The sequence below is a fragment of the Choristoneura fumiferana genome, chromosome 14, assembly GCF_025370935.1.
Source record: "Choristoneura fumiferana chromosome 14, NRCan_CFum_1, whole genome shotgun sequence".
NCBI lineage: Eukaryota > Metazoa > Arthropoda > Insecta > Lepidoptera > Tortricidae > Choristoneura > Choristoneura fumiferana.
In genome coordinates this window covers 2,297,621-2,314,786 of record NC_133485.1, presented here as the reverse complement: position 1 = coordinate 2,314,786, position 17,166 = coordinate 2,297,621, and the positions used below count along the sequence as shown (strand labels likewise).

Below are 17,166 nucleotides of genomic sequence, written 5' to 3'. Positions count from 1 at the left end.
GAAGATGAATTCAGGTATGTTAAATATATGCTACATCGCGAAAGGAGGAATACATCTCATAATAAGCAAGTCTTACCCACAACATGAAAGTATAGAGATATAGATACAAAAAATACCCAATCTTTCGCGATAGTATCAGTGGCACTCATCTCATCCTCATCAAGACGTGTCTAATGATGTACCATTTATCAAAATCAATTGAGCTGTAGTGTAGTTACGAGCACGGGGCTACTACGAAATTCGAAAATCGAATTACGTGTCGGTCCGTCCCTCTGACACTTAAACTATTTAATACGAGAGTGAGACGGATGGTACGATACGAACTTCGATTTTAGATATTCATAGTAGCCCTGCAGATATAGGATAATACAAAACGTATATTATATACATATAAAGATGTTAAAAACATTCCCCTCCTTTTGGACTCCGTCGCGGTCTAGTAACAGTAGTCCAAATCTGATTATAAAATAAAAACTAAAAGTTGAGTCAAACTGGTTCAAATTTATTTTACTAGTAAGTGTAACATTTGTCTTTTCTTTAATTTATGACCAATTTAGCCATAATATACTCGATCTGGTAACCCAGACACAGACAAGGGAAAGGATACGTTCCGATTTTTTGATGTTTGTCATTATTCTGAAAATCTGAAATACGCCTTCATTGTTGTTTATGGTCTTGTTAACTTTTATAAACTCTAAATGCTGTCTATGGGAAAAATGTCTTTTACGAATTCGTAGTGATGGTGGCTGGCTTCCTTGCAGACGACGCGTCATAAATTTTAGCTTATTTGTTAATTCTACGAGAATTTTGATCGATTAACGATCTAAATAGTAGTGATTTTAAGTGCTTAAGAAGTTTCACACATAATCGGTAAGTGTAAAGTGTTGTAATCATTCCAAAACCCCGCGCCACCGGTATCTCTACACGTGGTTTGGCTACCGTCCCGCGTACGTACTTTCCATCAGTATTTTTTTATATGCATCAGCAGAGTTTACTCGTTACGTGTTATTTCATTGCGATTTAAGTGAAATCTTGTAACTTTTTAAGTTGCCGCGTAGTGTTTAGGTTGTTTATTGAACGTGGTCATTTTGACAAGTACTGGCTTTCTGGCACAACTCTTGGCACGGTAATTAATGAATGTGAAATGTTACTTTCTGCTTCCTTTGTATTTATACACTGATAGCGAAGCGAGATATCGTTAATGAAATCCAGGTATTGACTTAACTCGAATCGTCTGTTGGCTCTTGCACTCGTCGGCACGTCGCGGACACTTTTCTCTTTTTCCTCTATCGGTTATGACGCATCTATGTACTTGTGAGCCGCGAGAAATCGTATAAATTCACTGGGTAAATACCTATGCCGTGAATATTCATCCAATCATTCTCAGTATGAAAACATCTTTTAAGGTTACTTTGTATAAAGCGTGTAAACCTGTTGTAGAGAAGTTTAAATATCCACGCACGTTATTCGGCGTCTTGTCAGATGTTATAAAAAGAGTAATTGAACATGCCTAATTAAAATGAAGTTCTATGTAACCTATACAAATAGTTACCTGTCATGTCATAAATATAATGTACATAGGATTTGATTGCAGACCCTTGCAACTGTACTAGTTATTGTGAACATTCTATCTACATGCTGATCTGAAATTGCCAAGGTGGATATGCTTTCCAAACTAAACCAAGTTTTTAATTTTAGTCTGCATTTGCTAATTCCTCTGTTAGGGTATCATTTAAATTATTGTAGGTACTCGGCTCATAAACTTGGATAATTAATTAATAACTTTATTGTAATCATTCTACCTAAAGTGGTGCTAATAGGAAGAGGTAGTAGGTACTAATGCTCAACAGCTATTCATAATGCAAAAAGAGCATCATATTAAAGCCAACGTGCATGCCATGTACCCAAGATGTTCACCCTACCCTCAATTTATATATTATACTGTTGTCTTCACTTTTTAGAAATGGGCATCAATAAAAATATATCCAAATCCTAACTAATATTATAATGTGAATTAAATGAATTCTTCAATGATGAAGTTGTGGGCAACAGCTAGTAATTAATAAGGTATCAGAACCAATTTTAATTATGTGTCAAGATTATAATATCATGCAATTATTTCAATTTAATATTATTTGAAATGGTAAATTATAATTGTGTTATGGGTTGTTGCTATGCTAAATATGAAATATGTAATTACATATTGTTACATATAGGAAGGACACAATATACTGATGATAAATCTTGAGATTTTCATACATTAATTGTTTTTGTGCCCTACTGTAGCTTGCAGGAGTGACACATACCTATATTGTGTGTTGAGTTTTTTGTTGAAGGTATCATTGTCAAGGACATCACAGCCATTGGTATAAATACCTACCTGATACTTTCATAGATATATTGCAATAAACTTCTTCCATCCAATATGTTATTTCATTCATCAAACTAATTTCACTATTAACATAAACACATTTCTGTACTTTCAAGCTGTATTTTTTTTTGCTGCTATATAGTGTGCTGTATTGTAGTAAAACTAACATCAAAGTCAACAACCAACCCTCCAACAAGATGGAGCGACGACTTGGTTAAGATCGCGGGATCGCGGTGGATGCGGAAAGCACAAGACCGGTCTGAGTGGAGAGCCTTGGGGGAGGCCTATGTCCAGCAGTGGACGTCTTTCGGCTGACATGATGATGATGATGATAACATCAAAGTCTATATTGCGGTTCAAATCAACTTTTGATAGCAATGTCAGTCTTTTTCAGTTCTACCCGCCTGTTAGTCAATGATCAGAGCTATGCCTTATCTCATATAATTCAAAGTAGGTTACTTTGATTTTTAATCTCAACAACAATCAAACTGGCTATTAATTTTCAAGTGCTGCTTGTATTGACAAGCCATAATCCAACATTAATGTACTTTTGTACTAAAAAGTACAGTTTTACCCAAATAACCTAGTGACCTAAATCACTATGAAGTTACGGTTTAGAAAGTAATTGCTCATAAATTGTATCATGGCATGGCCAACCAGAGCTAACAGTGAAATTAGAAAACATTTTGTATTGTCAGTTCTTAGATTTATTTTACATTGTGAACAACTTTCTATGACCTAAAGTGAGATAGATTAATTTAAATAAAAATCTGTTGTGTTTTAACAGGAATACAAACTTACCAAAATTGTATGTAATATGGATTATCAAATGTTGTTATGGATTTATCAGATACTTTTTCTCTCTTTACTATTTCTTTTTCAAAAGCTAGCCATGTAACATACATAACTTAATGAACAGTTTTGAAACTCGAAAGCCAGAAAACATTTAGTTATTCTGGGTTGAAATCGTCTATTATATGAAAGATTATGTTAACCTCTTTGATGATTCGTTATCTACATCAATATATTAATAGGTATAATTCTCATGATTGCACTATGATATGTAATTAACTGCAATTTTCCTCTTGTGTCAATAAAAAATAGTTATTATAGTCCTATAATAAAACAGGTTCTAAGTGTAGCTATTGTAATTAATAATTATCTTGTATATAATGAACATGTTCATGAGTTCTAGGTTATCAGTGAACCAGAATTGTCTGATGTTTTTTTTTGTATTTTTTCACTTTTTTTTCTCTCCACTTGCTAATTCTATAGATTTGTTCTTTTAATTAAGTATGTGTGTGTGTAACTGACTGACTGACTGACAGTAAACAACTAAAATGAAATATAAAAATGTACAATACAAACCTCACAATATTTTTGTTGGGGATAGTGCATATAAAATAATTCGGTTTCTTTAACAATTTTTACTTAAAATTATTTGAAATTATACAAATATGAAATTAATCCCCACAAAACTACACATTTGCACTAACCCCGACAATATGTGTATTTGTGGTACCATTCCTCACCTCACTAATATTGGTTTAAAAAAAGAATGAGTTCAAACATGCTCATCATTGTTTCCATTGTTACAGCAATGAGTTCAAGCGTATGCTACAAATGCAACCGAACGGGGCACTTCGCCCGCGAGTGCACGCAGGGCGGCGTGGCCACGCGCGACGCCGGCTTCAGCCGCCAGCGCGAAAAGTGCTTCAAGTGCAACCGCACTGGACACTTCGCTCGGGACTGCAAGGAGGAGGCTGACCGTTGTTACAGGTTTGTTGACATTACATTCTTTGATTGATTTTCCTGTAGCGATCAAGAATAGGACCTAAAGTCTTCCGCAACTTTCATCAGGTAGCGTGGTTACCCTTGGGGAATTTTTACAAAAACTCAGAGAAGAAAATCCATAAGATTTTTCGATTTGTACTTAAGAAACGGATTGAACTTTTTGGTGGCTTCAAAAATGGATTCTCTCTTTGTTTTCTTCTGTTAGAGATGAACACACCCAACCCAACGGATCGTATCGTGCATTGGCGCGCTCGTAGTAGGTAGTCACTTTACGATGGCCGTGACCGACGATATTAAATGTATCAGCGGCACTATGTGGTTAGTCAGGTGTGAATCATCATTCCGCCTCACTCGACGCGTCTTCAAAACATTATATGCGTTTCTGTAACTTTCACTCGGTCAGTGCAGTGCACAAATGTCCCTGACAGTGTTTGGGATGTGTTTTTAAAGCAGTCACAAACTCATGAACTCTACCCAACTTCTCATATGCGGTAAGGTTTGAATAACACAAATAAAAGGATGTTCTTCTATCAATACAGATATTAAAAGTTTGTACTCATTAACCTTGGATTTTATAATAAAGTCTGTTTACCGATTTGAGTAAGAGAAGTATGTTATGTAGACGATACATTATAGAAGTAAATATTTCCTAAAAGGTACATAGGTAATTAACAACGCGATTCAAGGTTCAATATCGCACCAATTTCGGTGTTATTGTCCTCAGGACTCGTACGGTCGATATGACCTTAACCTCTCACTGTCAAGGACACTACTGACAAGTTAGTCTATCGATAATGTTATTCCAATTTTCATCAGATAGGTACCTACCGTGGAACGTTACGCTATGGTCCTCCCGATTCAAGGCAGCCGCACGTTAAAAATGAGTTTTTTTTTGCCGTAATAAATAATTTTATCGCCTACTGGTCTTCTAAAGTCGATTTTCAAGTATGACCTTTAATGTAAATTAAATTTAGATAATACTAATTAAGAACCTAATGTGTAATAAAAAACGTGGCCACAGGGACGTTGGTAGGAAGTCTACCTCGGCGATTGACCTTGGCCCCGTGTTAAGATGGCGGATAACGGTCGCACGTGCTTGGTAGTCACGTTAAATCAATTGGACCTAACACGCAGGAGTTGTATATTTAAAATAATTATAAAATTAGCTTAAAATATAGTAAGGCGAAATGTATCGAAGAGAGAGAGAGCATGAATATAAAATAAGGCGATGTGTGTTGTGTTCCAGATGCAACGGCACGGGGCACATAGCGCGCGAGTGCGCGCAGAGCCCGGACGAGCCGTCGTGCTACAACTGCAACAAGACTGGCCACATCGCGCGGAACTGCCCCGAGGGCGGCCGCGACTCGTCCGGCCAGACCTGTTACAACTGCAATAAGGCCGGGCACATCTCCCGCAACTGCCCCGACGGCACCAAGACTTGCTACATGTGCGGCAAGCCCGGACACATCTCGCGCGACTGCGAGGAGGCTGAGCGAAACTAACACGCCGCCTCCGCGCCCCGCGACACTTATATAATATTACGAAACTATGTATATTATGATGCCACGCACGGACGATAAGCAAAGGACGAGATACGCGTACACACCGAGGAAATTAACGAACGGAATTACAAATCAGATACAGAAATGGACACAGACTGAGGAGTATGATTTAATGTTGACTTGTATATAGGTCTCCGAGAGCGCCGAGAGGGCCGCTCGCCGCTAGAGTAATGTTTGTTCTTGCACGTGATCGAGTTATTGTGTTTTTAAATCATTTAATAATCGTGATTGAACTATTGATGAGGTAGCGTTACAGTTTTTAGCATTACAGAGTATATATTTAATATATTTTGTACAGATTTTTTTGTCAAAAGATAAATTGGATGCTGGCGTACCATGACTTTTCAATGTGGAGGAGAGGAGGAGGAGATCCCAGGAGAGACCTGACCCTTGTTCGTCCCGTTTCTAGCCGTAGCCTAGCGGTTCAACGACTTCAACTTACTTTCGCTCTGTGATAATTAATTACTTTGATCAATCCTTTGTTTATGAGGTCCTGCTTACTTGTGGAGTATTCAGTGGTTAATTAGATTTTCATCAATCATAATATTTTTTATTTTGTTATCCCTGTCATTGTGCCTAATGTACCTATGACACGAGTTGATGTATACTTGTTTAGCTTAACGTGGGAGATAATGAAATAAAAATCTTGCCTTATTCTAACAAGTTTTCTGTCTCCCTGATATAATCGACACAACCAATTTGCAAAATGTTATGCTTCAATCGAACGTTTTGAAGCGTAGCGTAGTAGTCATTATCGTATCCGGTATCAAATACGAGAAATATACACACGAATCGTAAATTTATTCCCATGCGTCTAAGTAGGTACACAGTAAAACAACCGGTATATGACAACATGACATGTAAATGATGCTGATACATTATATTCACTGCCAAACACACATCTGCTGCCTTGTGTTAAATATTTTGCCGTCGAACGGATACAAAAAAATAACCGAGCCTACCTAAAAAATCAGCGCGGCGCGAGGCTATTGCAAAGCTTAATATACCTAACCTTCTTGAAAGCGACGTCATCGTTACTAAAATTAAAACTGCTACTGGCAAATAGGAGAGTCTTAAGTAAGGGCTTGTAAGGTGAGAAAATAAGCAGTTTTGATACGAACCTCTGCTCCCCCCTTTCCTGCTATAAATGTTGGTTATGGAAATCTGAAAAAATCGCGACTATAGGTAGGTTACCTACATTTATAAGAAAAACTTGCTTTACAGCCCCACCTTGAAAAAAATACTAGTTTGCAGGGTTCGAGGATATATATCGATGCATATATATATCATGATTTATATCCGATATATATCAATACAAAAATGGTTTAAAATTTTCATATTATTAAGTAATTTTTGGCCCTTGTTACTGTATTACTACTTCCCAAATGTACATGGGGTTGGAGTAGAGTTAAAACATACTTCCTAATAGTAAGTTCTAATCCATAAATGGCAACATTTCTGCCAGCATTAATGGCGTCAGTCGTGTTAGAAAAAATTCGTTACGAAAGAGTAAGTTTTTTTTGTGTTTATTCTATTACTTTTTACCAAGAAAGTAATTGACAGAGTGCAGAAACGATTTTACTTCATTATTTATTGAGTATATACATAAATAATACAATAAAATAATAATATGGCTTTTATTCAAAATTGATATATATCATAAATATCCGATATTATACTTTACTATTTACGATATATATATATATAGGATATTTTCGAACCCTGCTAGTTTGCGATCTGCAGCGCTACTACGAAACACGAAACTCAAAGTTCCTATCGTACCGTTCCTCTCGCTCTCGCATTAAATAGTATAAGTCAGGGTTTCGCAAAGTGGGGTACGCGAACCCCTAGGGGTTCGCCATTTGACGGCAGGGGGTTCCCGACAAGATTAACGTAATGGTGGCGCGATGACTGGCAGGCACGTGCGGCACACATGGTGGCGCGCGCGCGACTGATTTCGTCGTTCAACAGTCAATTTTATTGTTTTCTTTGGGAGGTTAGGGGGGGGGGGGATTTAATTAGTTAAGGGGTTCGCTGTCACCTGGAAACTTGTACAGGGGTACGTAGAGCCGAAAGTTTGAGAAACCCTGGTATAAGTGTCAGAGGACCGCACGACACGAACTTCGAGTTTCGTAGTAGCCCTGCTGTGCCGTCTAAGCAGAAACTGCGGCGTGGAAGGCAGAGCGACGTCCCCCCCTCACTAATAATTGCAGGCCCCCTTTGCGCAGACGACGGTACATTCTCCGAGGTGTGCTGTGTTAAGGGGATCTCATGCCCCAATGACCTTCGATCTGAATTCCTTAGCTTTCTAATGTTTTTTGTAGCTTATTATATTACCAACAACAATATAGTATCCCATATTTACTTCAAAGTTCATTGTCTTGTATATATTCGGTATCAAAGTTGAACAAAAATGGAGATAAGAGATTGGAGAACCGATGCCGTTTGACTTATAATTCTATCTTATCTGTAGTGCAAAAGTAGGAGATACTGCCACGACTGCAAAATGAGATTAAGAAATCAGCTTCCAAAGACCAAGATTCAAGACCATTCCTCCTATTCCTATACATTACAACTCTTTCGCATTCCTGCAAGATAGGGATGTTCGATATATATCGATTCAATTATCGATTATTTTAATAATCGATAATTTTACACCGATTAATCGATATTTGACGATTTTTTTTAATTTGTTTTAAGTGAAATAAAATTGATGACATTATTTCCCGGCCGTAAAATGCCAACATGGAAATACCGACATGATATTTGGTGTACACGCTCATAGAAATTCTTGTCAGTTTGACACCAATTTGTATGGGCGAGTGCACGAAATATCGGGTTGGTACTTTCATGTCGATATTTTACGGCCGGGAAATAGTGTCACCCATTTTATTTCACTTTAAACACATTTGAACTGTAAAAAGTTTGAATTTCGCACCTAGAGTGTGCGATTATAAAAGTCGGTGTAAAACGCTGGAAAGCGGTACATCTGGCAACACCGTAGGAATGTTCGATATCGATTCGATTAATCGATACCATGAGCGCCCTTAATCGATTATTTCGCCATCGATTAGTATCCTACTGCAAGAAGCCATCTTGTCGCTTGTGTTTTTTTTTCAAGTTTTTTTCTACGACCGGATGTCAGTTGTCAAAGACAATATAGAACTAAAAAAGCCGTGCTCGCACGTTGAATGAATGTTTTCCTTATAGTTCCAGCAGGGCTACTCCGAAACTCGAAGTTCGTGTCGTGCGGTCCCTCTCGCTCTCGTATCAAACAGTGTAAGTGTCAGAGAGACCGCACGACACGAACTTCGAGTTTCGAGTTTCGGAGTAGCCCAGCTGGCTATAGTTACCTTTTTTTCGGTAATTACCGGTTTATCGGTAACTACTATTATATATTCTGTGACGATTGCCGGGCGTGGTGCGGCTGCGCGAGCTTTGCTTTGCTTTTGCTACCGCTACCCGTCAACAAGTGAAGTGAACTGACTAATGAGGCGGTGTTAACGTACTTGTTTAATTTATTGAATTAAAGTAGTTTCAATGAAATTTCCTATACAAATTTAGTAGGAACCTGTGAATAGTGTTTTTTTTATTGAAGAGTGCAATTCTAGTACAAATGTGTCGGAATTTTGTGCATTAATAATACAAAATCAGGCGTTTCCATGGGCGTTAACTTCAGGTTAAGTCGTTGTTAAGTTATTATTAAATTATAATTGCGGTTAATCTGGTTTTAATTCTTCTGGTATTCAATATTTTAGTTGCAACTGGATAGCATATATATATATTAGCGCATACTTTTTTAATAGATTACATTTCAGAATACGCTCGCTGTTTACGTCGGTCAACGAATGTTATTTGAAACTTGCATAAAGTTTATTTTTCCTGTTACTTTGTTTACATTCGTTGGAGCAAAACTCGCATGGAACTGTTGAAAACATGTTGGAAATTATCTAAGAAGTAACCACTTACACATTTAACTTATTGGGACAGAACTGTGATTTTTGGATTTAAAATACATAGTTTTATGAAATTGTACTAGTTATTTTAATTACACATACTTATTATTAAGTTATTTTTAATAAATATTAATTACGTTTTATTTGACCCATCTGATCTCTAAAGAAATCACATTTTCTCATATTCATGTTTTTGTTACAGGCACCTAAAAGACTGAACTATGAATCTCATAGCTATATCCATATTGATACTACTGTCACAATGCAAAGGCCAAGACTACAAGCCTACATACAACCCGACATACAATTCGGACCTGCCCAGTCCAACCAATGACTATTTCAACACCAACAACCCTAATCCCAATGACCCAAGATATGATAACCCCTATGAGCCACGGAATCCAATTGGAAGTCAATATAACACGCAGTATGACGTAAACAGGAGGTTACCTGACCAAAGATATAATCAAGTAGATAATAGAAATGATCTGAACTACAATCAAAATTATGGCCAGGATAATACTCCAAGGCCCCCATGGGAGACGCAGAGGTCTTACAGCAGCATTGGCACTGGCAATGTGGAGCTGGAAAGTATTATTGCGAAAGAAGCGTAAGTATTTACACTTTGTTAAATAAAAAATATAGGCAAGTCTGATGTCCTGTGGAAATTTCGAAAAATCGCCTCTTAGTGCACATGTCCTCAAGGAATATGGAGGGGACTTCAGTGTATGAAATTTTAGTTTTGGGTGGGAGGATCAGACAGGGGACCTAGAATAAATAACCAATGTTATGGACGGCACACAGACACCAGGGGGCTTTTCAAAAAAAGTGTAAGTACCCTTTCTTTTTTTTTAAATTTTGGAAAAATATGTTTTTTTCTACTCAGAATCAAGAGCACAACCAATTTTGATAGTTAAAAAAATGTCCTCACAAAAAATTATAGTTTTAAAACGTTTTTTTTTCATACACAGTATGGGTGTGACAAAACTGAGTCATAAAATTTTGAACATGAAACTACCATGAGACATATTAAATGATATTATAACGGATAACTCACGTCTTAAACCGAGTTTAGCTTGACATGTTTCGGGTTATTTCGTAGCCGTTCCTCTCAGGAGCACGCGACTCGGCGGCTGCCGCAACACGCACACTACGCACCACCGCTCTCACGTCGCGTGCTCCTGAGAGGAAGGGCTACGAAATAGCCCGAAACATGTCGAGCTAAGCTCGGTTTAAGACGTGAGTTATCCGTTATAATATCATTTAACATAAAATTTTGTATGTAAAATTTCAAAAAAACAGAAAGAGGACACTTTTTGAAAATGCCACCAAACATTGTTTTATAAATCTTACTTATACACTTAAACAAGAAATTCTTGTATACATATTTATTTCATAAAATTAGAGATCGGAAACAGCTCCAACGATTTTGACGAGATTTACTATTTTGGAGTTTCAGAGATGAAACAATCAATCTGGCTTCGTTCTATCTCTGGGAATGCGCTGGTAGTTTTGCACTTAGCAAGAAAAATGCACAGAAAAAAAATTGGCAGTAATTTTTTTCAAAATAAAATAATTACAAATAAAATACTTTAAAACTACAGTATATAATTTATGAAAAAATTTCCTAGAAAATAGAAATAATAATACAGGGATGTGTATCTTCTCCAATAAAAATCACGATTTAACAAAATAAAGAACCGTCTTAGTTTGCATGAGGTCTTACTGTCTAACACACTAGAAAATTAGAAATTGCAATCGTTTTCACCACTTCCTTCTCTCAAAATGAGGGTAGAAAAAGGCAGTGAATATGTCTGTTGACCACTAGCGCCAGCGTTAGAATCTAACGCGCTAAGGCCATATGTATTGTCTAACTATTAGACAATACAGGCTCAGATCACAGGCTCCTTTTCTTGCACACCTCACGTACACGGCCCGCTGGGTCGCACTCCATCGCGTGCGCGCTCGGCATCAGTAATACCAATCCTGCGGTGTTACTGCCTACTGCACCCGCCCAATCACCGCAGGTGACAAAGTCGGCGGCATGTGAACATCCTAATTGGGAATGCTTACCTACTAATAAATTTAGGTTAATGCATACCTACTACCCTTAAAACGTCGCATGTCAGTGTGTGGTATCGTAAAGTGAAATAAATTAAGTACTTACATTATTAAAAAAAAAACCTTCTATTTTGGCTAAACTGATAATGTCTTTTCCAACCTCGACATTGGCAGAACCATCGATAATAAATTTCAAGAATTGAATTGAATAGGGTGGAGCCTTTGTGCTACTAATGTCATGTTATCATCCCATACATCTGCCAAAGAAATCATAGCGAAATTGGGTATGAAATGGTTCCACCCTGGTACGTAATTCAGTTTCCTTGACTGATCTATTGATAATGCTGGAGCTAATTAAGAAAGCAAGACGAACAAACTTTGCCGACCAAAATATGATGGCGAAACATTATTCAATAGGTACATCTGTAAACTCTTTATTGTACAAAAATAAATAAACAGTGTTAATTGATTGGTATCAAATACCCTATTCTCCCATTTTTTTTTATTTTACTGTATTCCAAAGACAGTTCCGCCTTTTTCAGCACATACTTCATTGTGGCGTCGCGCATGGTCCGTCCGGGTCAGATTTACAAGATTTCCGCAAACATTCTGCGCGCGCGCTTACAAATGACTATTCGCGCCTCTATCTCTTGTAATGGAGTGGAGATGACAGATGTCAGCATGCGGGTTAAGGAGGGTGTGCCTGAGATATTGAATATGAGGGTGAGTTGACTACAGAACAGATTTGAAAATATCTGCTTGGAAATGCTGCATAAAATTTTGACCATGCTAATGTCCTTACTTGGCTAAGGCTCACGAGCGTTTTGCCCGCCCGTTCCAGTGTGTTATGAATATTGATGCATACGATAACTATTTGCGTCAACTTCTGATACAAGTAGTTTCTCTTTGAAGTGAAGTATTCATCCTTATATTAGTTGAAACGGGCCATCGTTTGTATGCATCAATATTCATAACACACTGGAACGGGCGGGAAAAACGCTTGTGAGCCTTACCCACTTATGAAAAATTGTTGAATGAAGACCGTATAGCATATCAACCAGCAAGCGCAGCGTAGGACGTCCACCAATGAGATTGACGGATGACCTGGTTTAAGCCACGGGTTCACAGTGGATGCAGGCTGCTTCCAACCAAAGCAACTGGAGGTATATGGGGGAGACCTATGTCCAACAGTGGACGTCCTACAGCTGATATGGTGATGATGAACAAAGAGCAGTGGCCTAGCTACAGGAGGGCTAGCCGGGGCCCCCAAGCTCAGGGGGCCCTCAGATTCCGACTTACAAACTATAAATGACAAATTCGGAACATGACGAATACGAAACAAACGATTTTAAATAGTTTCGTTGGGGCCTAGTTTATTTTTTGCCCCAGGTCCTTTGGTCACCTAACTACGCCACTGATAGAGAGCAGCTGCCCACTCAAATTAGATCCCTTAGTCGACCTTTACGAAGAGTCCTGTCCTATTCTAAACCCCCTTCTTCGTCTTACAAAAGCGGTGACATTCCTCCAGGTGCCAGTAACAGCCGTCCCGGGCGACTACAAGCTGCGCATAGAGGGCTTGTACTTGGACGACCCGTTCGGCGGCCGCGCCTTCGTCAACGACACCGCTCTTACGTTCAGCCGGCGGTTCATGTCCATATTCATACAGCTGGACAAGCCTGTGTACATGCAGGGGCAGACTGGTGAGTGGATTTCATAATTGGTAATCAACTGTATATATTATTTTATTATTATGGAAGAAATTTTAGGAAATACATACATACGCGTCAAACACATAAACCTCCTTCGCAGTCGGGTAAAAATTACAACGGGGGCGAAGCCGCGGGCAACAGCTAGTACGTTATATAATCGTAAATCAATTAAAATGACCTATATACTAATATTATAAATGCGAAAGTGTGTTTGTATGTTTGTCCGTCTTTCACGCCGTAACGAAGCGACGGATCGACGTGATTCTTGGCATAGAGATAGTTTATGGGCCCGAGAGTGACATAGGCTACTTTTTATCCCGGAAAAATGCACAGTTCCCGAGGGAACAGCGCGCGATAACAGAATACCACGCGGGCGGAGCCGCGGACAAATTCATGATTTTCCAAATATTCTTTTACACTATAAAAACATTTATCTTGTACCCAATCGATCAATTTGTACTTGAAACTGCTTGTTCTGTAGTTTAATATATTCAGGCAATCTATTATAGAGGACTATGCTCATATTGTAACAGTTTTTGTGGCTGTATGCGGGTTGTGGTGATGGGGTCACGCTGTTTTGTCTCCTATACTTTAAATGTTTAGGTAATTAACTAAATGTAAACAAAACTACGTCAATTGGTGTCCTAAACATTGAAATTCCCCCATTAAACTATCTAAAGATTTAAATTTCTGTATTGAAATACGTTACTCTATGTATGTATTACAATGATAGATAAATAGGTACTTAATAATTCAATTAAAATTTAGGAGAAAGTGGTTCCATCAATAGCCAAATCTGGCAGATGAAGTTTGTTTACATTTAGTTAATTACCTAAACTTAGTTATTGCTCTGAGCCAAAACCTTTCAAGTATAAATAGTTAAGTGTTTTTATCTAGAGATACTGGACTTTACCTGAGGCTTCGCCTGCGTAATTTATTACAACCGGCAATGGAATTGTAATCCCGGCATTTTACTAAATTCTCGTGGGAATTCCCAAAAAATATACCGTGGATTTTATTAAATTGATCACGGTAGAACGAGATGTCTACACCGTTTCCGCGCCACTCAAGAGGCCGTTTAGGGGCATACATGTCCAAATGTCAGAAAGTCCATGTGTCACATTATTTAATACTAGAGCGAGAGGGACGGTACGATACGAACTTCGACTTTCGAGTTTCGTAGTACCCTGCAGGGCCGGCGCTTGTTACAGGATCACTCAGTCATTAATAAAAATGTAAGGATAAATAGTAGCCTATGTGTTATTCCAGACGTCCAGCTACCTACATACCAAATTTCATGCCTCTAAGCTCAGCTGTTATTTAGAGGTTGTATCCCTATCTCGTGGGAATATCGGGATAAAAAGTATCCTACGTTTTTGAACTTTTTGCCAATTTCATCCAAATCCGTCTAGCCGTTTCAGCGTGAAGAAGTAACAAACATACTCATAAACTTTCACATTTATAATATTAGTAGGATTTTCTAAAGCGTTTCCTGAAGCAGTGGATCAAAAATCACAACTTTATCAATCAATCAGCAATGTGTTAATAAAATATGAGGAAGTAGAAATAAATAAGATTGAAACTATATCTCGGTAACGAAAATAACATCTGATGCGCTCAATAGGCATCGGGTGTTGTGATCGAGTGTTTTAATATGATTCGAGTTCATTGGCTGTGTTGTATTTTTAGATGTATAGTGCACTTGTTGCACACGTATGTTTGATGAAAAAAAAAGTGAAGACTCGCTTTAGTTACTACTCAGCAACATAATTCTTACTCCGAAAAAAAAATTGATTGTCTAGAACCTCACTTACTTACTAATGTTTCATCTCGGTTGAGAGTGATAGATAACTTCGATTGTCCAGCCTATATGGTATAAAAAGGAAAGATTACTAATGATAACTATTATGTGCATATCAATTCAGGAGTATAATTTCTAGTCATAAGCCACTAAAGACGAGAGTTGCCTTAAGTTGTTCTCTGCGCTACATCTTTTTCCGCGACATTTTACGCACTTCATAAGGCCGGCCACAGACCTACCGATTCTGCGATTATTTTCGGTCCCGGGTTCATCATCAATCATCACACACCGGTCGGCCAGAACGTTCTGATCGGCGATACTGCTGAACAATGTGTTTGCTGACCAGGCATTCTTGCCGAACCGAGTCGGGTAGGCATGTAATGAAATGGTGCATTTTGTATTGCATTGTAGCCTTCCGGTTTCGATTCTTTTCTGTTCTATTCTAGATAGAGCAGAACAGAATTGGTAGGTCTGTCGCCGGCCTAAGGCTGCGCGTCAACCAGAGATATGTGCGGCGATTTGTTTAGGATTGTAACTTTATTTTTCTTAATACTTTCGCCTGACAACATTATCGTTTAGATTTGAATTAAAAAAGTAAAATCACTTGTCACTTCCTTTTTCGAACTTTAAAAAGTCTGTCGTGTCGTATATGTCGGCGCGTTCCCGCGCAAATTATATCGTACCTAGTTTTCGTGTCGTTGTCTTTTAAATATCTTGAATTTTGTGTAAACTACGTGTGGACGCTCGAGGAAGGCTGATCCGTTGGAAGAAGTACTGTCCTTGCTGTATCTTAGTAGTTCTGCTGGTTAAGGGTGACCTTGTCGGAGGTAAGTTCGAATGAGCCGAAGATCGAGGGAGCCTGCGCCAGCTACTACAGCTAAGATCTGCACCATCATCAGCAGACGTCTCGGTGAGTGCTTCAACCACAGGTCTCAGCCTTTATCCAGTTATTTGCCACACTGTAGTTCGTATTTCTCGTCCTACAGTCCACTTAATTAAACCCCAAACAGTATTGTATTGCACAGCTAGCGAAATCAGCTGAGCGGAGCGAGGATAGGTAAATGAAGCGTTTCTATTGGTTCATGTGAAACACATTCCTCGCATAAATGGCAGAAAAGCAGCTTAAGTGATTTGTCCTAGTGTTCTTGGGCCATTATTAATTGGAGTCGATTTGCCCGCAGTGCGATTCCGAGCGATCCCGATCAGCACCGAGCTGAAGGCGTTCGGACGGGCGGTGGACGTCTTCATCCTAGACCCCAACCGCCGCATCATGAAGCGCTGGCTCTCCCGACAGGTGAGTGCCCGACTGGCTCAAACCCACTGCAACGTCGCGTCCACAGATATAGATTACACTAGATTACGCAAATGCATCTACTTAGCGTGTCCGAACCCCGACCAAACGTCGGGGTTGGCCCCATACAAAGACTGACCGCTAACTGACTAATCATTACTAGTGACTGACTCCAGCCCCACGGCGCGAGCGGGTGGCGTATTTGAATCGATTTTGCGCGGACATCGGGGAATTCACATCGCTAATTCGCTCTTGAGACGTCACAGTAGATATAAAAAAGTGTCACGGTTGGTTTTCATAAAGATTGAGGTGTTTGCGTTGTCTAGTGTAATCTATATCTGTGGTCGCGTCGTCATCTTTCGAATCAAACAACTTACCTACATTGAGACATAAATAAAATATGTATGGCTGCGGTTGATACTGGGAAACCAACCTTAGAGTATCTGTGTAGCACCTACATTTAATTCATGACAAACAAAATTATTATAAACTATAATATTCTCTTATTGTATCTTGTACAACTCTATATGACTTCTGTTTAAAACGTTGTAGGAGTCGTCGTTACTATTAAGAATAAGAATAATTTATTCGCTATTCGCAAAACATTTTACAGTACACAAT

General features: G+C 38.6%; 2 protein-coding genes across 3 annotated transcripts in view; both read left to right on the top strand.

Annotated features, from left to right (window-relative positions):
* The first annotated feature begins 716 nt into the window (after nt 1-716).
* CNBP (CCHC-type zinc finger nucleic acid binding protein) lies at nt 717-6,382 on the top strand. 2 transcript variants are annotated; one of them, XM_074097115.1, is made up of 3 exons: nt 717-870; nt 3,970-4,150; nt 5,412-6,382. In XM_074097115.1, exons 2-3 carry the CDS (start codon nt 3,972-3,974, stop codon nt 5,665-5,667), a joined length of 435 nt encoding a protein of 144 aa, XP_073953216.1. In that variant the 5' UTR covers nt 717-870; nt 3,970-3,971; the 3' UTR covers nt 5,668-6,382. The 2 variants fall into 2 exon arrangements, with proteins under 2 accessions (XP_073953216.1, XP_073953217.1); XM_074097116.1 differs by lacking the exon at nt 717-870 and adding an exon at nt 1,016-1,126.
* A 2,762-nt stretch (nt 6,383-9,144) lies between these two features.
* The window catches only part of Mcr (macroglobulin complement-related), a 44,366-nt gene continuing 36,344 nt past the window's right edge, over nt 9,145-17,166 (top strand). Inside the window, exons 1-5 of the mRNA XM_074097110.1 lie at nt 9,145-9,406; nt 9,886-10,293; nt 12,287-12,467; nt 13,273-13,444; nt 16,436-16,548. Coding sequence (XP_073953211.1) covers nt 9,905-10,293; nt 12,287-12,467; nt 13,273-13,444; nt 16,436-16,548 — 855 coding nt within the window. The 5' untranslated portion in view covers nt 9,145-9,406; nt 9,886-9,904. The remainder of the gene's footprint in view (nt 9,407-9,885; nt 10,294-12,286; nt 12,468-13,272; nt 13,445-16,435; nt 16,549-17,166) is intronic.